This window comes from Microcaecilia unicolor, chromosome 2 (genome assembly GCF_901765095.1).
Source record: "Microcaecilia unicolor chromosome 2, aMicUni1.1, whole genome shotgun sequence".
NCBI classification, from domain to species: domain Eukaryota; kingdom Metazoa; phylum Chordata; class Amphibia; order Gymnophiona; family Siphonopidae; genus Microcaecilia; species Microcaecilia unicolor.
Window position 1 is genome coordinate 610,799,983 of NC_044032.1, and position 21,404 is coordinate 610,821,386.

Genomic DNA, 21,404 nt, shown 5'->3' on the forward strand with positions numbered 1-21,404 from the left:
AGCGTGAACAGACGCTTCATATCTAGCCGTTCAACTCCACTCGTTATTTTATAGACCTCAATCATATCTCCCCTCAGCCGTATTTTCTCCAAGCTGAAGAGCCCTAGCCGCTTTTGCCTTTCCTCATAGGGAAGTCGTCCCATCCCCTTTATCATTTTTGTCGCCCTTCTCTGCACCTGTTCTAATTCGACTATATCTTTTTTGAGATGCGTCGACCAGAATTGAACATAATATTCGAGGTGCAGTCACACCATGGAGCGATACAAAGGCATTATAACATCCTCATTTTTGTTTTCCATTCCTTTCCTAATAATACCTAACATTCTATTTGCTTTCTTAGCCGCAGCAGCACACTGAGCAGAGGGTTTCAACATATCATCAACGACGACACCTAGATCCCTTTCTTGGTCTGTGACTCCTAACGTGGAACCTTGCATGTCGTAGCTATAATTCGGGTTCCTCTTTTCCATATGCATCACTTTGCACTTGCTCACATTAAATGTCATCTGCCATTTAGACGCCTAGTGTCCCAGTCTCATAAGGTCCTCTTGTAATTTTTCACAATCCTCCCGCGTTGTAACAACTTTGAATAACTTTGTGTCATCAGGAAATTTAATTACCTCACTAGTTACTCCCATCTCTAGGTCATTTATAAATATGTTAAAAAGCAGCAGTCCCAGCACACTGGGAACTCCACTAACTACCCTTCTCCATTGAGAATAGTAACCATTTAACCCTATTGTTTTCCATCTTTTAACCAGTTTTTAATCCACAATAGGACAGTACCTCCTGTCCCATGACTCTCCAATTTCCTCTGGAGTCTTTCATGAGGTACTTTGTCAAATGCCTTCTGAAAATCCAGATACACAATATCAACCGGCTCCCCTTTATCCACATGTTTGTTCACCCCTTCAAAGAAATGTAGTAGATTGGTGAGGCAAGATTTCCCTTCATTAAATCCATGTTGACTTTGTCTCATTAATCCATGCTTTTGAATATGCTCTGTAATTTTGTTCTTAATAATAGTCTCTACCATTTTGCCCGGCACCGACGTCAGACTCACCAGTTTCTCCCATAGAAAAAAAAATCGCAGTTTTTATGCACTTTGGTAATGGCTATTGCTGGAGTTTTCTGTTATCCACCTAGAAATGTATTGATAGGCAAGTTAGAAATGTTTGAAAAAAATCCTGGGCGTGCAGAGATGATTCTTAGGAGTAAAGAAGTGAGGGGTAGTGCTGGAGATCAAGGGATGGACAAGATGGATTTTTACAGTCATCTACTACCATAGTCAATGTATGTTTAAGGGACATCTGTACAGATCATTTACAGGATTTGTTTTTTAATTAACAGTCATAAGAAATTATGAATAGCCACACTGGGTCAGATCAGTGGTCCATCTAGCCTAGTATCCTGTTTCCAAGAGTAGCCAATCCAGGTCAGAAGTACCTGGCAGAAATCTAGTTAGTAGCAACATTCCAAGCTATCAATCCTGGGGCAAGCAGTGTCTTCTCCCATATCCATCTCAATAACAGCCTTTTCCTCCAGGAACTTGCCCAAACCTTTTTTAAAACCCAGAAATGATAACCACTGTTCCCATGTTCTCCAGCAGCGAGTTCCAGAGCTTAACTGTTCATTGAGTGAAAAAATATTTCCTCCTATTTGTTTTAAAAGTATTTCCATGTAATTTCATTGAATGTCCCCTGGTCTTTTTGAAAGAGTAAAAAATTGATTCACTTCTACCTGTTCTACACCACTCAGGATTTTATAGATCTCAATCATAACCACCTCCCCCCCCCCTCCAGCCATCTCTTTTCTAAGCTGAAGAGCCCAAACCTCTTTAGCCTTTCCTCATATGGGAGGACTTCCATCCCCTTTATCATTTTGGTCATTCTTCTTTGAACCTTTTATAATTCTGCTATATCTTTTTTGAGATACAACGACCAGAATTGAATGCAATACTTAAGGTGAGGTTGCACCATGGAGTGATAAAGAGGCATTATAATATTCTTGGTCTTATTTTGCATTCCTTTCCTAATAATAGCTAGCATCCTTTTATGTCCGCTTCCTCACACTGGGCAGAAGATTTCAGTGTATTGTCTACAATGACACCTAGTTCTCTTTCTTGATTGCTGACTCCTAAGGTGGACCCTAGCATCATGTAACTGTGGTTCGGATTATTCTTCCCAATGTGCATCACTTTGCATTTGTCCACATTAAATTTCATCTGCCATTTGGATGCCCAGTCTTACAGTTTCTTAAGGTCTTCCTGCAGAGTTTTACAATCTGCATATGTTTTGAGAACTTTGAATAGTTTTGTGTCATTTGCAAATTTAATCACCTCACTTGTTGTTCCGTTTTCCAGATCATTTATAAATATGCTAAATAGCACCAGTAACAGTACAGATCCCTGCAGCATACCACTATTCACCCTCCTCCACTGAGAAAAATGGCCTTTTAACCCTACCCTCTGTTTTCTGTCCAATAACCAATTCCTAATCCACAGAAGGGCATTGCCTCCTATCCCATGACTTTTTAATTTTCTCAGGAGTCTCTCATGAGGAACTTTGTCAAAAGCTTTCTGAAAATCTAGATACACTACATCAACTGGCTCACCGTTATCCACATGTTTTTTTAAATGTCTTTAAAGAAATGAAGCAAATTATAATAGTTTCCACTATTTTCCCCTGCACTGATCTACTCTATCATTGCATTTATATATAAACACTTCAAATTGTGTTTTTTTCCTAGCATCTACAAACTGCTTTGAAGTTGACTGGGATAATTTGCATCCTTTACTCTGTTCCCATTAAACACTCCTGGCTTTCTTTCACCATTATTGAACCTCTCTATTGAGATTCCCTAAAGATCCTGTTTCTATAGTATCAGTGCGCTCCTGGACGACTGTCAGCTCCCCCCCCCCCCCCCCCCCATTTTATTTTAAAAGCTGCTACTTTTAAATTTTATTGCCAGCAGCCTGGTTCTATCCCGGTTAAGGTGGAGCCCATCCTTTCGGAACAGACTCCCCCTTCCCCACAGTGTTGTCCAGTTCCTAACAAATCTAAATCCCTCATCCTTGCATCATCATCTCAACCATGCATCGAAACTGCAGAGCTCTGCCTGCCTCTTGGGTCCTGCGCATGGACCCAGTAGCCTGGGTTCCAGTCATTTCTTTCTCGGGATGACTTGGGCTGGGAGTACTTGCGACTGCTGTGGATGAACAGAGTCTAGTTGTGCCCAGTCTTGTGCTAAATACACCTAACCAATTTGGTTTTCTGAACAGCCACAATAGGGATCTAGGGTTGAATTAATACTATACTGGGCCCTGGGCAAACATATATTTTCTTGTTATCAACAGCAGATGAATCCAGAAACTTGTGGGTTATGACCATCTACCAGCAGGTGGCGATAGAGATTACTAAACTGAACTCTGTCTTGTAGGATGGCATTGGTGTACCAAGGGCGGGGCAGTGGGGGAGGTCTGCCCTGGGTGCACGCTGCAGGGGGTTCAAGGAGCAGTCATGCGGCTGTCGGCTCAGCCGGTTCCCCGCTCCCTCTGATGTTACTTACTGTTTCGGGAAAGCTATGCAGGAATTAATTACTGTGCAGTGGACAACTCCAGATGCTGGATTTAGGGTTCCTAGGGCCATGTATTGTTTTTATCCCATTTCTCATGAGGAACTTGAGACATTTAAATTACCTAAGGTAGATTCCTTTGTGGCTGCAGTAACAAAAAAGACCACTTTACCAGCAGAAGATAGGATAGCATTGAAAGATATACAGGATAGGAAAATTAGAGTCATTATTGAAACTCTGAAGCCTCTGCGCTTTCTCTGCAGGCAGCAGTTGGCAATTCTTATGCGCCAGGGCATGTCTTCGCTGGGTTCTGAAGGCAGCAGACACCTTGGCAGACTCTGAAACTCAGCTGGACTTTGAGTACCTTAGCATAGAGTCAGGCTTGGCTTATCTGGCAGATTCTTTCTATGATCTTATTTGAGAGCATCTGCTAAACAGATGTCAGCAATTACAGTTCGACATTTATTGTGGCTACTCTACTGGGTTGCAGATGCAGCCTCTAAACAGTGTCTTATTAAGCCTCTGTTTAGGAGAAGGCTTTTTTGGGGGGAGGATCTGGAGAAATTATGAACGATTTAGATGACTCTAAAGCTCAGTGTTTGCCTGAGGACAAACCCAGGAATTCTTTCCGGTCCAGTCAAGCTGATTCTCATCTTTAGAATGCTAAGTGATATACCCTGGCCGTTTTTCTTCCTTTCAGAAACCTAGATAATCAACAGAAACAATCTTTTCGCTCTAACAAAAGATATTCTACTCAAGCTTCCAGGTCCTCACCTGCTTCTCGTCCCTCACAATGATGGGGTTCTGGTCCACTCTCCATTCCACCACATCTGAAGGCAGTTGTCCCATTTTTATGAAGAGTGGACCAAGATTACTTCAAACTAATAGGTTCTGAAAATTATCAAAAAAGGTTACAAATTAGAGTTCGCCTCTCCCATTGTATATTTTTTCTTGGAGTCCTCATGCAGCGCTTTACGCAAGCGGGCAGCGGTCCTCTCCACTCTACATTTTGTTAAAGTAGTTAGGAGTGGTGATTCCTGTGCCCCTTTGAGAACAAGGTAACGGTCATTACTCCATTTATTTTGTGGTACCAAAGGAAGGAGGGTCCCATCTCAGTCTCAAAAAGGGCAGTCGATTTTTGAGGATCAGACACTTCCGCATGGAGACTTTATGCTCCAGCATAGCTGCAATACAACTGGGAGAATATCTCACAGTGCTGGATCTCAAGGAAGCATATCTTCGTATTTCTATTTGGTTCCCACCTCAGCGTTACCTATGGTTTCCAATTCTGGGGCAGCACTTTGGCTTCGTGGCAATGCTTAGGACTTTTTCAAAGGTGATGGTGGTAGTGGCTGCCTTTCTGAGACAAGAGGGTCCATCCTTAGATCATAAGAACATAAGCATTGCCATACTAGGATAGACTGAAGGTCAATCAAGCCCAGCATCCTGTTTCCAACAATGGCCAATCCAGGTTAGAAATACCTGGCAAGGTCCCAAAATAGTATAATAGGTTTTATGCTGTTTATCCAAGCAGTGGATTTTCTCCAAGTCAATCTTAATAATGACATATGGACTTCTCTTTTAGGAAATTATCCAAACCTTTTTTAAACCATGCTATGCTAACTGCTTTTTCCACATTCTCTGGCAATGAATTCCAGAGTTTAATTACACATTGAGTGAAGAAATATTTTCTCCAATTTATTTTAAATTTACTACTTAGTAGCTTCATTGCAAACCCCTTAGTCCTAGTATTTTTGGAAAGAGTAAAGAAGCGATTCACGTCTACCTGTTCCACTCCACTCATTATTTAACATACCTCTATCATATCCCTCAATTGTCTTTTCTCCAAGCTGAAGAGCCCTAGCTGCTTTAGCCTTTCCCTAAGGGAAGTTGTCCCATCCTCGTTATCATTTTCATCGCCCTTCTCTCTACCTTTTCTAATTCTACTATATATGATGCGTTGACCAGAATTACATACAGTATTCGAGGTGCAGTCGCACCAAGAAGCAATACAAAGGCATTATAACGTTCTCATTTTTGTTTTCCATTCCTTTCCTAGTAATACCTAATGTTCTATTTGCTTTCTTAGCTGCCACTGCACACTGAGCAGAGGGTTTCAACGTATCATCAACAATGACACCTAGATCCCTTTCCTGGTTGGTGACTCCTAATGTGGAACCCTGCATCATGTAGCTATAGTTTGGGTTCCTTTTTCCTACATGCATCACTTTGCGCTTGCTCACATTAAACGTCATCTGCCATTTGGATGCCCAGTCTCCTAGTCTCGTAAGGTCATAGTAACATAGTAGATGACGGCAGAAAAAGACCTGCACGGTCCATCCAGTCTGCCCAACAAGACAAACTCATATGCGCTAGTTTTTGTGTATATCTTACCTTGATTTGTAACTGTCATTTTCAGGGCACAGACCGTACAAGTCTGCCCAGCACTATCCCCACCTCCCAACCATCAGCAAATTTAATTACCTCACTAGTCACTCCCATCTCTAGATCATTTCTAAATATTAAAAAGCAGCAGTCCCAGCACAGACCCCTGCGGAACCCCACCATCTACCCTTCCTCATTGAGAATTCTGACCATTTAACCCTACTGTTTTCTCTCTTTTAACCAGTTTTTATTCCACAATAGAACACTATCTCCTATCCCATGACTCTCCAATTTCCTCTGGAGTCTTTCATGAGTTACCTTGTCAAATGCCTTTTGAAAATCCAGATACATAATATTGACCGGCTCACCTTTATCCACATGTTTGTTCACCCCTTCAAAGAAATGTAGTAGATTGGTGAGGCAAGATTTCCCTTCACTAAATCCACGTTGGCTTTGTCTTATTAATCCATGATTATGAATATGCTGTGTAATTTTGTTCTTTATAATAGTCTCTACCATTTTGCCTGGCACCGACATCAGGTTCACCGGTCTATAATTTCCCGGATCACCTCTGGAACATTTTTTAAAAATCAGCATTACATTGGCCACCCTCCAATCTTACAGACCTATGCTTGATTTTAATAATAAATTACATATTACTAACAATAGTTCTGCAAGTTCATTTTTCAGTTCTATCAGTATTCTGGGATGAATTCCATCTGGTCCAGGCTGATCATGGTTTCTTCAGTTCAGGAAAGTCGTCAGGTCACCTCCATGGTAATATCGCTCTTGCAGGGGTTGGGTTGGGTTATCATTTTTCCCAAAAGTCACTTAGTTCCCATGCAAACTCTGGAATACCTGGGTGTTCATTTCAACACAGCACAGGGCAAGGTATTTTTGCCAGATTAACGTGTGGTCAAACCGCAGTGTCAATTCGCCTATTGCTTTGAACTCCGAGCCCTTGCACATGGGAATGTGCACAATTGATGGGCTCTTTTGCAGTGGCTTTGGATGTGGTACCATGGGTCAGAGCTCATATATATCTACTTCAACAGTCCCTCGTATGCCTTTGGTCATCAGTGTCCCAAAATAATGATCTACACCTATTTTGGACTGTGTAACTGAAGAGCAGCATTTCATGGTGGCTTCGCTCCAGCAGTCTTCTCCGAGGAACCTCTCTGGCTTCTCTTCCTTGGATTGTAGTGGTGACCAATACCAGTTTGACATGTGGGGAGCCCATTCCCTGCAGTGCAACACCCAGGGCTTATGGAACAGAACAGAGTTGCTGTAGACAGTCAATTGCCTGGAACTCAGAGCGGTCTACAGAGTTATTGTTAGCCTTTCAGTCACTGCTTGAAGGCAAACCAGTCTGTATTCTCTCAGACAACATGAAAGCAGTAATTTATATAAATAGACAAGGAGGCACTCACAGTGCTCCACTAGCAATGGAAGCTCGTCATCTCTTTCAGTGGGTGGAATATCACTTGCAGCAGATATCGACAGTACATATAGAGAGAACGATGACTGTACAGGTGAACTTCCTCAACTTGAACTCTCTGGAGCCGGGGGAATGGGATCTAATGCCAGATGCCATCACCCTTGTCACTCAGAAGTGGGGCACTCCAACAGTAGAACTCATGGCAACTCAAAAAAATGCCAGTTCCAAGATTCTTCAGGAGAAAATGAGAGTGCGGCTCAAAAGGACTGGACACTCTTCTTCAACCTTGGCCAGAGTAATCTCTCCTCTGTGTATTTCCCCCATGGCCAGTGATATGCAGGGTTCTCCACAGAATACTTCATCATCAAGGAAGGGTGATTCTAATTGCTCTAGACTTGCCCAGGAGGCCATAGTATGTGGCTCTAGTGTGGCTGCTTGTAGACGAGCCCTTCCGTCTTCTCCTTTCTCAAGGGCTCCTTCAGGGTCCCATCCAGATAGAAAATCCATCCTGCTTTGGTCTTACAGCCTGGCTCTGCTTTGCTCTTACAGCCTAGCTCATGAGCAGTCAAAATTGAGGAAGAAAGGTTATTCTGATGCTGCTATTCCAACATTACTTAAGGCCAAAAAGCGCTCTACCTCTGCTGCTTATTCTTGGGTTTGGCATGTTTTTTAAGCATGGTGCTCAGAAAGAGCTTTCTCTCCCTTTCAATCCTTGTTTCCTTAAATTTTAGCCTTTTTTTTCAGAATGGCCTTCTGAAGAGCCTAGCCTACAATTCTCTCAGAGTGCAATTAGTGGCTCTAGCCTGCAGTCGGGGCCGTATTTTGAATTTTTCCTTTGCATCTCATCCAGTTGTTGTCTGCTTCTTGAGTGGAGTGAATTGGTTACTGCCTCCTGTTCAACTTCCTTGCCCTTCAGTCTCTTCAGAAGTCACCTTTAGAGTCTTTGAAAAAGGCTACTCTTACCCTTAAATCAGTTTTCCTGGTTGCAGTCTCCTCTGTGCGCAGGATTTCTGAACGCCAGGCCTTATCCTGTCGAGAACCATTTTTTTTTCTGAGGCGGGTGTTTCACTTTACACAGTCCCTTCTTTTCTACCCAAGGTGATATCAGCATTTCATCTCAATCAGCCTTTGTTTCTTCCTGCATTTCGGGAACAGGATTATGCTAAGGATTTTCATTGTTACGTTTTCCTGACATTCATCATGTGGTTCTGCAGCATTTAGAACCTACCAATGAATTCCACCGGTCTTTTGGGTCTGAATCAGAGTAATGGGCTTCCAAGGCTATCATTGCGCAGTGGATTAAAGAGGCTATAGCTTCTGTTTATCTTCTTTCTGCTCTCTAAGCTCATTCTACAAGGGCTCTTTCGACTTCTTGGGCAGAATCAAGACATTTTTCCTTGGAAGAAACATGTAGAGCAGCGACATGGTCCTCTCTACATACTTTTGTCAGGTATTATTGCATCATTGTTGCAGCTCGAACAGACACTTCTTTAGTTACATCAGTTCTCTCCAAGGGTGTTTGAGGGCCCTGCCCAGTGTAAGGACTGCTTTACTACATCCCACAAGTTTCTGGATTCATCTGCTGTTGATGAGAAGGAAAAATGATGTCTTACCTGATAATTTTCTTTCCTTTAGTCACAGCAGATGAATCCGGAATCCCTTCCTTCTTCTCTAGTACTCGAGTCCGTATTTCAGTTTTATTTCTTTGGTTAGAGTTGTTCTTGCAAGTTACTATTTTTCTGCTGTTATATGGCTCATTTCGTAATTGTGTGAGGAAGATGAAATCAAATGCCTAATTCTTCTTTCTTCTTTGTTACGAAATGTAATAACTGACCAATGAGCATACCATCCTATAAGACAGAGTTCTGTTTAGTGCTCTCTATTTCCACCTGCAGGTAGATGGTCATAACCCACAAGTTTATAGATTTATCTGCTATGACTAAAAGAAAGGAAATTATCATAAGGAAATTATCATAATTTTTCCTTGGGGGCCCTTACCACAGGCCCACATTTACTTATTTTATCACCCCTACCCAAAGATCTTCATTCCTAGCCTTCTCCCCACACTTCACCTCTCCAGAAGCAGGTCCTAGTTCTGGGTATGGCATTGAGAGTGAGCATAGTGACTGTGCAAGCAGATGCTTTAACTGGAATGGTCTAGTGCTCAGAGTGATAAACTGAGAGCCAGGGAAGACAGGCAAGTTTATTTCACCCTCCATTGCCTCTAGTACAAACCAGAAATGCCAAAGGCGTATTGCCCCAAAGAATGAGGTTTACAAGTGATGTGTCTTCATAAAACTGAAAAAAAGAAAATAATATTTAGATTTTATTTTTTAGTGCCTCAGAAAGGATATATATAGAGTGGAGGCAGTATTAAGAGAGTTTTCAAAGGAATTTGGTCAGGTACCTTAATACCTGGGTAAATTCTCCAGGTTGAAAGTACATTTGTAGCAGTGGATATCTCCACTCCAGCTCCCCACCAGAGACACAAACACATATGCATACACTCTTGCTCTTCAGAAACATGCATGCATACATGCATGATGATCTTAGTCTTCAGTCACACACACTTATGCACATATATCTATTCTTACTCTTCAGACACATGCACGTGTTCTTATTCTTCAGACACAAACACACACACAAGCATACTCTTGCTCTTCAGATACACACATGCATGCCCTCTTACTCTTCAGGTACACACATGTACTGTATACTGCCTTGAGTGAATTCCTAATCTATATATATAAAACTCACCCTCAACGTTCTATTGGCTGCTGACGTCACTGAAGCCAAGGTTCGTATGTTCGAAGCTCTGAAGCCTTGAAAATCACAGTCTCTGGGCCCCGCCCTCGCGTCAAACGTTATGACGTTGAGGGCGGAGGCGGAGCAATTGACCGCCCTCGCGTCAAACGTTATGACATTGAGGGCGGAGGCGGAGCAATTCACCCACATCGACGACGGGTGGGGAGGGGGCCACAGGAAAGCCTTGCTAGCGCCCGTTTCATTGGCTCCAGAAACGGGCCTTTTTTTACTAGTTAATAAATGTACATACATGCACTCTGTCACTTTTCGGAAAGACACATACACATGCTGTTCTGGTGCTGTAGTGCAACTTATGTGCTCTTTCAGTCAGTGCCCCCTACTTCCCACTATTATGTAAAATTTTTGCATTTGCTGTCAACTCTTTTTCGCATCCTGTAGCAGCCCCGTCACACTTCCCCCATCCCTCTTACATTCTTATACCTTCTCAACAACCGTCCCAGAACACATGTCCCATTAGTATCCTCCAAGGCCGTCTACAAAGCTTAATCTCTCACACAGCATTTGCAGCTCACCCCTTCTTTCTGTGACTAGAGCTTTCCTGTTGGCTGGATCCTATCATAGTATTTATACATAAGGGAATAAATACATAAGCACTGCAGTACAGGGACAGACTGAAGGTCAGTTAAGTCCAGTTTCTTATCTCCAGCAATGGCCAAACCAGGTCCCAAGTACCTGGAAGGATCCCAAAAGAGTAAAATAAATTTTATGCTGCTTATCCCAGGAATAAACTATAGATTTTCCCCGAGACCACCTTAATAATGATTTATGCACTTTTCGTCCAGGAACTTGTCCAAATCTTGTTTGAATCCTACTAAACTAACTACTTTACCACATTCTCTGGCAATGAATACTAGACCTTAATTATATGTTGAGTGTAGAAATATTTTCTCTGATTTGTGTTAAATGTAGTACTTCGTAGCTTCATTGAGTGCCCCCTAGTCCTTGTATTTTGGAAAGAGTAAACAAGCAATTCACATCCACCCAGGAAGGATTGGAGAGCTACAGAGGGCTAAACTCTTAAAACTATCCAGACAATTTAGCTATCCTTCTTGCTTCAAGACAGTTAATTTCGAAATCTGTTGAATCCTGAAAAAATCCAGACAGTTGGCATTCTGATCTCCAGAGTCCTGAGCATATCTGACAGCCCCCCACCTAAAGTTTTGGGCTATAAGCTTGTTCCTAGTTTCTCTAAGCCTTAATCCAGCCCTGATTGTATCTCATAAATGTTCATTACAAAGATCTTGAAAGCCAGACCAGGTAAATGTACCTCCAGAACAGTCCTGACATCACTGACCTAGTGATTGGCCAGTAAGCATTATAAGAAGCAGCTTCATCTAGATGTCTTAAATAGCTGTAATGCTTGACTAATATGGGAAGAGTGAGATTGTTAACTGTCTGTTGGTTAGCGATAATGAAACAATGATTTCTTAAAGTAATTTAAAGATGCAGGTCATGAACATTAAAATATTTCTGCCATCTGTTACCTACCAGAGACTTGATGGGAGTGTGGACTTCAAAAAGAACTGGATTCAGTACAAAGAAGGATTTGGATATTTGTCTCCGGATGACACAACTGAATACTGGCTTGGAAATGAAAAAATCCATTTAATAAGCACTCAGTCAACTATCCCGTATGTACTGAGAGTGGAGCTGGAAGACTGGAGTAACAGAAAGAGGTAATTTCAGTAAAAGCCTACATGATGTGTAAGCTGTATTCTTTAGAAGCCTCGAATTGTGGAAGTATAGTCAGAGAGTCAGGAGAAATTTTATTAAAATATTCCATGTGTTGAACAATGGAAACACTCCTCCTGCTTGTGGATAGTAGTAGTTGACGGCAGAAAAAGACCTGCACAGTCCATCCAGTCTGCCCAACAAGACAACATATGTGTAAACCTTACCTTGATTTGTACCTTGATTTGTACCTGCCTTATCAGGGCACAGACTGTACAAGTCTGCGCAGCAGTACTTCCCGCCTCCCAACCACCAGTCCCACCTCCCATCACCGGCTTTGGCACAGACCGTATAAGTCTGCTCTCCACTATCCTCGCCTCCCAACCACCAACCCCTCTTCCCCCCACCTGCTCCGCCACCCAATTTCGGCTAGGCTTCTGAGGATCCATTCCTTCTGCACAGGATTCATTTATGCATATCCCACGCATGTTTGAATTCCGTTACCGTTTTAATCTCCACCACCTCCCGCGGGAGGGCATTCCAAGCATCCACCACCCTCTCTGTGAAAAAATACTTCCTGACATCTTTCCTGAGGCTGCCCCCCTTCAACCTCATTTCATGTCCTCTCGTTCTACCGCCTTCCCATCTCCGGAAAAGATTTGTTTGCGGATTAATACCTTTCAAATATTTGAACGTCTGTATCATATCACCCCTGTTCCTCCTTTCCTCCAGGGTATACATGTTCAGGTCAGCAAGTCTCTCCTCATACGTCTTGGAACGCAAATCCCGTACCATTCTCGTAGCTTTTCTTTGCACCGCTTCCATTTTTTTAACATCCTTCGCAAAGTACAGCCTCCAAAACTGAACACAGTACTCCTGGTGGGGCCTGACCAACGACTTGTACAGGGGCATCAACACTTCCTTTCTTCTGCTGATCACACCTCTCTCTATACAGCCTAGCAACCTTCTCGCTACAGCCACCGCCTTGTCACACTGTTTCGTCGCCTTCAAATCCTCGGATACTATCACCCCAAGATCCCTCTCCCCCTCAGTACCTATCAGAATCTCACCGCCTGACACATAAGTCTCTCTTGGGTTTCTACTCCCTAAGTGCATCACTTTGCATTTCTTCGCATTGAATTTTAATTGCCAAACCTTAGACCATTCTTCTAGCTTCCTCAGATCCCTTTTCATGCTTTCCACTCCCTCCCGGGTGTCCACTCTGTTGCAAATCTTAGTATCATCCGCAAATAGGCAAACTTTACCTTCTAACCCTTCGGCAATGTCACTCACAAATATATTGAACAGAATCGGCCCCAGCACCGATCCCTGAGGCACTCCGCTACTCACCTTTCCCTCCTCCGAGCGAACTCCATTTACCACCACCCTCTGTCGTCTGTCCGTCAACCAGTTCCTAATCCAGTTCACCACTTCGGGACCTATCTTCAGCCCATCTAGTTTATTTAAGAGCCTCCTGTGAGGAACCATGTCAAAAGCTTTGCTAAAATCTAAGTAGATTACGTCTATAGCACGTCAATGATTCAATTCTCCAGTTACCCAATCAAAGAATTCAATGAGATTCGTTTGGCACGATTTCCCTCTGGTAAAACCATGTTGTCTCGGATCTTGCAGCTTGTTGGCTTCCAGGAAATTCACTATCCTTTCCTTCAGCATGGCTTCCATTACTTTTCCAATAACCGAAGTGAGGCTTACTGGCCGATTTCGGTCTGAACAAATACATGGTTTGAATGAATACAAGGTGATATTGTGGTAGAAGCAAGTGCCCACAAAAAATTTACATGCACAGCACCATTATTTTTTAATTACATGTGTAACTCGAAGACTCATTCCCCCATGACTCTCCCATTTCTGTGCCCCGTTTTTTTGAACACATGTAAATTTTAGGTGTGCATCCTGCACCTAACTTTATATGGGTTGGTCCCAATTAAATCTAATTAGTGCCAATAATTGTTTGTTAAAAAGCCTATTATTGGCACTAATCCCTGGATGCTATATAATGTGACCACAGTTGAGCACGCAAATCAGGTCATATTCTTATTTGCTTACGCAACTTAATTATCTCAAAAGCCAGTCAGACTGATAATTGCCTCTACACAGACAATTATTGACACTAATTGGCATTAATTAGAATTTACATGCAGAACTTGCTAAGTGTATTCTGTGAAGGTCTACTAAATTATAAGAATCAGAACCAAAAAAAAGGGGTATGGTCATGAGCGTGAAATGGGCATGTCATGGGCATTTCTAAATTTATGCGCGCTGATATAGAATACACCTGCTCCTTGCCTAACTTAGGGCCCCTTTTACCAACTGCGGCAAAAGGGGCCTGCGCTGGTGTCATCACGTGTTTTTCTCGTGCGCTGAGGCCCCCTTTTACCGCAGCGGGTAAAAGGGAAGGCTCTCTTTCCTGCAGGAAATGTCCGCTTTACTTGCCGCACTGCCATTTCAGGGGGGAGCCCTTACTTCCACCCATTGAGGTGGTGGTAAGGGCTCCTTCGCCAACTCAGTGGTTACCGGGCAGCATACGGCACTGCCTGATTACTGCCGGGTACACTTCGGCACTACAAAAATAAATATATTTTTGTAGCCCAGATATGACGTCGCGCTAGGGGTGGGAAGTACTGCCGGCAGCTGCAGTAACTGCATAGTAAAAGTGGCCCATAGTCACCAGCCCGTACACCAAGTTTTGATTGGTGTAAATACCTGTGACTAAATTTAGTCGCGTGGATGGGCACTAGGCATATTCTATAAACCGTGCCTAACTTTAGGCATTGTTTATAAAATACACTTAGGTGTATTTCTTTTTGGCACTAATTTTTACTGCAACAAAAGAGAGAGAACAAAGTACAAACTAAAGTCCAAACAAAAAAACAGCACCACGGGCCTTTAAAAATGGAACACAGTTCTTTAATGAATGAGCCTTGACAAAAAGACCCGACACGGGCCGTGTTTCGGTGACTAGCACCTGCGTCAGGGGTCACAGTGATGACGTGGAAAACTTGGGGAATAACTCGAATATATTCCTCTACAATATATTATTCCTTACCCCACGTCTCATGTAGTAAAAGCTACAAAGCACCAAGGCACTTTCACTTTCTGTATCATCCATTTTGATACAGAAAGTGAAAGTGCCTTGGTGCTTTGTAGCTTTTACTACATGAGACGTGGGGTAAGGAATAATATATTGTAGAGGAATATATTCGAGTTATTCCCCAAGTTTTCCACGTCATCACTGTGACCCCTGACGCAGGTGCTAGTCACCGAAACACGGCCCGTGTCGGGTCTTTTTGTCAAGGCTCATTCATTAAAGAACTGTGTTCCATTTTTAAAGGCCCGTGGTGCTGTTTTTTTGTTTGGACTAATTTTTACTGCACCATATATAGAATCTGGCCCTAACTGGCTTGTTCAATTAAATTGCACATGCAAATTGGGAGCAGCCCTTGATTTGCACGCACAATTTTTGGTGACCTCTACAGAATCAGAGGGTTAGTGTGTACTAATTCCATTAATGCGCACTAAGCTTTTGTGTCAGGGAGCGTGGTATGGGCACAGAATAGACATGGAAGGCATTAGGTAGTTAACATGATGCATTTACTGTGTGCTAACTAATGTGGAGTTAACGCAGGACTACTTAACCACCTCCTAAACAGGAGGTGCTAAGCGCTTGTACATTAAAGGGGGGGGCAGATACTATACCTTAATATGAATGTTAATGCATGACGTGCAGTAGAAAATACTAGGTTATGCCCCCAATAGGTGCTGCGTTACATTTGCAGCCACTGTGGGGTAAAGTGCCACATTAAGCCGTGGTAACTGCAAATTTTACTGCAGCTTAGTAAATGGGCCCCTTGGATAGATATCTATTGACATATTTAGAGATATGCATATACGTAACGAAGGAAATTCTTTAAATGGCACTCAAAATTTGGCACTGGCAAAAATCGTCACTAAGCAATATTCTATAAAGGGCCTGCACCCTTTATAAAATAGCACTTAATGTCAATTTTACGCCCAACTCTGGGCGCCAAACTTATGTCAGTTAAAACCTAGTATAAGTCCTGGCGCACAAGTTGGGTGCAGATCACCCATATTTTGAGCCCATCTTTTCGGAATGCCCCCTGACCTGCCCATCCCCCTCTCATGGCCACACCCCCTTTTGGGTTGCACGGTATGGGATTTGGACACCCAGCATTATAGAATGTCGTGCAGCCAGATACGTGTGCAAATCCTAATTGGTACTAATTAACATCAATAGTTGGTTGTTAGCCTCCAATTATTACTCGTTAATGGCTCATTATTCAATTAATTTGTGCATGCATCTTGGATCAGCAGCCAAATTTGGACACCATATATAGAATTTGGGGGAATATCTATATTTATTTATATATACAGTTTTCCAAACTACCATATTTATATTTGTCAACAGCACTGCTGACTATCACACATTCCGAGTGGCACCTGAAACAGACAAGTTCCGTTTGACTTATTCATACTTCATATCTGGTGATGCTGGGGATGCATTTGATGGCTATGACTTTGGAGATGATCCCAGTGACAAGTTTCGTACAAGCCACAATGGCATGCAGTTCAGTACATACGACCAAGATAATGATAAGTTTGAAGGCAACTGTGCTAAACAGGATGGATCTGGCTGGTGGATGAATCGATGCCATGCTGCCCATCTCAATGGCAAATATTACACGGGTAAGGTGATGTTACTACGTTTATATTTTTAACTTAAGTACACTGGTTCACAATTACCTCAGCACAACATCAGCAGAAGGGATCATCACAGTGACACAAGATGCAAAGTACATGTTGGCATTTGCATCTTTTTGCAGGCTTCTTTTTTTCATGGGAAATAGTACACATAGATTTGAGAATGCAATGTACACATGTTAATGTCCTTCCTGACCTAAACATGCCCCAGGGAAAATGCCTTTTCTTAATTAGGATAAAGGCATGCCCAGTTTGGAAAAAAAAAACACTTGCCACCCATCTCCATAAATGGCTTGGAAGATTACTCTTTCAAGAACCTAAAATGTAAAACAAATTCAGAGTCATGAATTCTGGGGATTGATATAATAAACCCTGAGCTAAAATTGAATATTAAAATTTAGTGTACATTTTCATAGATGTTTCCAAAAGAAGTTGACTCTCAAACTTTCAATGCAGTAAGCAAGTGGTATGTGAATGCATTGGGAATTTGTTAAAGTACAGTAAAGAGATATTCTACTAAAGCTTAGTGTGTGTTGTCTGTCACAAGATCCGTTTTATTTCTATGGGGCCCGCTTCAGATAACATTCACTAATCTTTAGCAAAAGACCCCCTAAGAGAAAAGATGCACCAAAAGTACTATGTACTTATGTAAAATGGCCATAACTGCTACTACTACTTATTTCTGTAGTGCTACTAGACATACAAAGTGCTGTATACAAACATGAAAGAGGCAGTCTCTGCTTGACAAAGCTTACAATCTATTCAGGACAGACAAACAGGACAAATAAAATGTATGTTAAGCCTTGTCAAACTCTTTACATAAGATGTCCACCAAAAATAGTATTAGAGTTTAAAACTGCATTGGAGTTATTACTGTTTTTAACTTCAAAAATTGTTCTTCACACAAGATATTTCAGAAACAACGTAGGCCCAAGTCTCAGCCAGAGGGATTCTGCCCTGGGACCTTCAATCCAGAGACTCTCTGTCTTGGGATCCTTAGTTTAGAGGCCCTTTCCTCCAGGTTCCCAAAACAAGGAAGGGTTCTGGCTTGGAAAGTTCTCCCCACATATCTCTCTACCTGCTCACAAAACCATGCCCCCACCCACCCTAGCTACTCCCCTTTAAATCCCATCAAAATTATCCTTTCCTGGCTCATCTTATCTTTAATGTGTCCATTTTTTTTAACTGGTGGGGATTCAGTTGAGGTCACAGACTTCTGCTGAACTGTTACCTTTTAAATAATGGGGGCTGACTGGCTTAGTGGATAGAGGGATATGTGGGTAGGAGCATGGCGGAGTGCTAGTGGGTGGGGGTAAGGGAGTAGGCGTTGCGGGGTCCTAGCTGGGGTCTCCTGGGTGTATCAGCGCTAGACTTGGAGTTGCTGGGTGCCAGGCTCCTAGATTCAGTAACCCTAGTGTTTGTGTTTTTTTTTTTTACCTAGTAAATTTTATTCCTTGGTCAGAAAAAGAATAAATAAAGTTATCTAATGTTTATGGGCCTACTATTAGTTTATGGTATCATGCCCTTTTGGTCCTAGACCTGGGGTCCTTAGTTGCATGGTACAACCTGATTCCAGGGGAACTGAGTAAGGGGCCTCCACACTTGGGATTCCCAGAACCACAGTGGCTCAACACCATAGGTTAACACTAACCCAGAAATATGTGTTAAAGTTATTCCACCTCCAACTAAGGAATTAAATGGACATGTGGCAAAATCAAAATTGCCGCGCATCTATTTTGGGTCTAAGACCTTACCACCAGCCATTGACCTAGCGGTAAAGACTCATGCGGTAACCGGGTGGTAATGACCTACGCGTGCCAAATGCCACTTGGCGTGCATCCGTTACGCGCTCCCAAAAATAAAAAAATATTTTTCAGACGTGCGCCAAAAATGAAACTACCGCAAGAGCCACGTGGTAGTCTAGCGGTAACTCCATTTTGGCGTGAGTTGGGCATGCGTAGATGCTTACGCAGCTTAGTAAAAGGGCCCTCAGTTATTTAGGGCTGCATTTCAATTACAGTTTGTAATTGCAATTTATCATGTGATTAAAGGTATTTTTGTTCCCACTGTAGTGCCTTGTGGCTTTAGGCAATGGAGGGTTAAGGGGGTCATTAGGACTCCCGTGGTGGCATTGGCATGTGGGTTTGCTGCGTGCCAAGGCCTCCTTTTACCACCGCTGGTTAAAGGACCTTTTAAATAGAAATGGCAGTGCAGTAAGTGTAACACTTGCTGCATGGCCATTTCTGGGGGGAGCCCTTACTGGGCTCCCTCACTAACCCAGTAGTAACCAAGCAGCACATGGCACTGCCTGATTACTGCTGGATAAGCCCCTGGTGCTAAAGAATTAAAAATAATTTTTTAGCACTGGAAATGCCACGCTAGGGAGTCAGCACTATTGCCGGGCTCCTATGACATACCTTTAATCGTGAGATTAATGTAGCCCTAATTTTATTTAGTATTTAAGCTCATTCCTTTCCAGTGATAGTTCAAGGTGAATTATGTTTTACGTACAGTAGGTATTTCCCTGTCCCCAGAGAGCTTATAATCTAAAAGGACAATCCTATAAGTACTGCCTAAATATAGGCACCATTTGCATATAAAAGTTGGAGTTTAGTGTGGTGTAATGTTGTTTGTATACTCCGACTGAATTGGCTTTTTCCCCCTTTTTTTTAAAGATTGTAGACCATTTACATACACCAAGTTACAGAATAAGCACACTTATGTGCTTAAGTTATGTTACTAATTGGTGTTATTCTATAAAATACATGCCTAAATTGCTTAGTATGTAAGTGTAAGGGGGTGTGAATATGGGAGGGTCTCTGAGATATGCATGTAAGTTATAGAATACTGTAAGTTGTGTGCACTTCAGAGCACACTTAGGTGCCAACGCCAACTTACATTAGTATTTTGTAATACCATCTGGCACCAAGATGCCATTGTAGAATTTGTTCACCTAAATTGTGGTGTCAATTTATAGAATTGCCGCCTAAGTTTGTACCTGAGGCAATGGAGGGTTAATCCACTTGCCCACGGCCTCAAGGAGTGCGAGTGGAATTTGAACCTGGGTCTTTCTAATGCAGAGTCTGCTGCTCTAACCACTAGCGTACTCATTGACTCAGTACATCTGGCCCATTTGTAATCTGGATAATTATGCATAGCTCTGAACGTTATAGATACCCTGTTAGCCTAACAGTTAATGTAATGAGTTGAGAACCTGGAAAGTTGGGTTTGAATCCCACTGCAGCCTAATGGCTAGTGGTTTGAGATTCTGGGGAACCAGGTTCAATTCTAACTGCTTCTCCTTTGACCCTGGGCAAGTCACTTAACCCTCCATTACCCCAGGTACAAATAACAGATTGTGAAATCATTAGGGACAGAAAAGTACCTGCAAAAATAGTGTATGTAAACTGCTTTGACTGTGTCTACAGAAAGGCAGTATATCAAGTGTGGAATAAACTTAAGTAGGGTTTATATCACATTTGAAAGGTTCTATAAGCATTGTATGATGTATTCTTAAACTTGTGTCCCATATAGAAGACTATCTTGCATTATTACTATTTATTTTTCAGGTGGAGATTACAAAAGTCCCAGTCTAGTCTATGATAATGGTATTATCTGGGCAACCTTGCGTAACAGATGGTATTCTTTCAAGACAACTGCTATGAAACTCATTCCTTTCAGCAGACTAGGAGTGACCGGACAGCAGACCCACATGGAAGGTTCCAAAAAGGTTGGATCAGATAGACGAGGAGACTTTTAAGACAGAGAAAGTCACTGGTTCAGCTTAAACAATGTACTTTTATATCTACGTTGTGCTGCCCAACATTTAGAAGAATGTTGTGGATAAACTATAAAACTGTATCAAGGAATTGTTTGTACAAGATGTTCTTGTTAGGATACTTTGGTAAGAAATAAAAAGTTGCCACTGTTATGTGGACAGATATGCCTATCGTTGTGACCTTACATGCTGCTACATTGGCTAGAGTTATGTTAAAATAGTTCATATGTCCAGTTAATATGAAAACGGCCAGCATAACCCTAAAGATCCTTAGAAATCTATTGTTTTCTGCTGTTACTAAATGCATTGATATTTTTTTCTTCTGTTTTAGGTTGGAGACATTTAAAAGAACATTTTAATTAAAAAAAAAAAAGATTTATCTGAACAGGGAAAGAATTCCATTTATCATTGGGACTTCATGAACTTACATGACCTTTCTCTGCTTACCTTTGACTGTAAATTAAAGCCCAATACTCAATAACAGAAGAAACAAAAAACTTATTAAATATGGAAACTGCTCTTCAGTGGAAAGGTTATTTTGTATGGTGTATTTTTGTTTTCCTGCCTAAAGTTTCAATAAACAAATCAATTTGTCTCCACATTAGTAGTAAATAAAATATGCCTAGAGTTGATGATGGCAGTGTCGGGTCAGTGTGGAAACCTGGACATGTGCGTTTTCTACATCACTGGCATTGAAGACTTACAGTGAACTGTGCAAATCTAGCACATTTCATTTTGGTTTTCAACACTGTATATTAATGATGCTGTAATTATGTTTCAGATCATTGTTCAGGCTTGGGTAACAACAAAAAAATAACCCTTGAACCTAGGCTTCAATGGAGAGAAAATCAGACCTGTGCAAAAAGTGATGCACAACAGTAGATTTCTTTCGGACAAAGCTGAATGTCCTATGAGCCTGCTTGAATATTTAATTTTGTAACATGAGGTAAAAAGGCACAGATACCCAGGTATTTCACCATTGTTGTAGCTCAG

At 42.0% G+C, this 21,404-nt stretch overlaps 1 protein-coding gene across 2 annotated transcripts in view; it reads left to right on the top strand.

Annotated features, from left to right (window-relative positions):
- FGG (fibrinogen gamma chain) overlaps nt 1–21,012 on the top strand; it is a 39,650-nt gene extending 18,638 nt beyond the window's left edge. Inside the window, exons 7-10 of one of the 2 annotated variants that reach the window (XM_030191621.1) lie at nt 11,714–11,898; nt 16,341–16,618; nt 20,203–20,363; nt 20,743–21,012. In XM_030191621.1, the coding sequence (XP_030047481.1) occupies nt 11,714–11,898; nt 16,341–16,618; nt 20,203–20,363; nt 20,743–20,757 (639 nt within the window). In that variant the 3' untranslated portion in view covers nt 20,758–21,012. Of the gene's footprint in view, nt 1–11,713; nt 11,899–16,340; nt 16,619–20,202; nt 20,709–20,742 lie in introns of those variants that run through there. The other variant, XM_030191620.1, reaches the window with a different exon arrangement.
- Nucleotides 21,013–21,404: the final 392 nt, after the last annotated feature.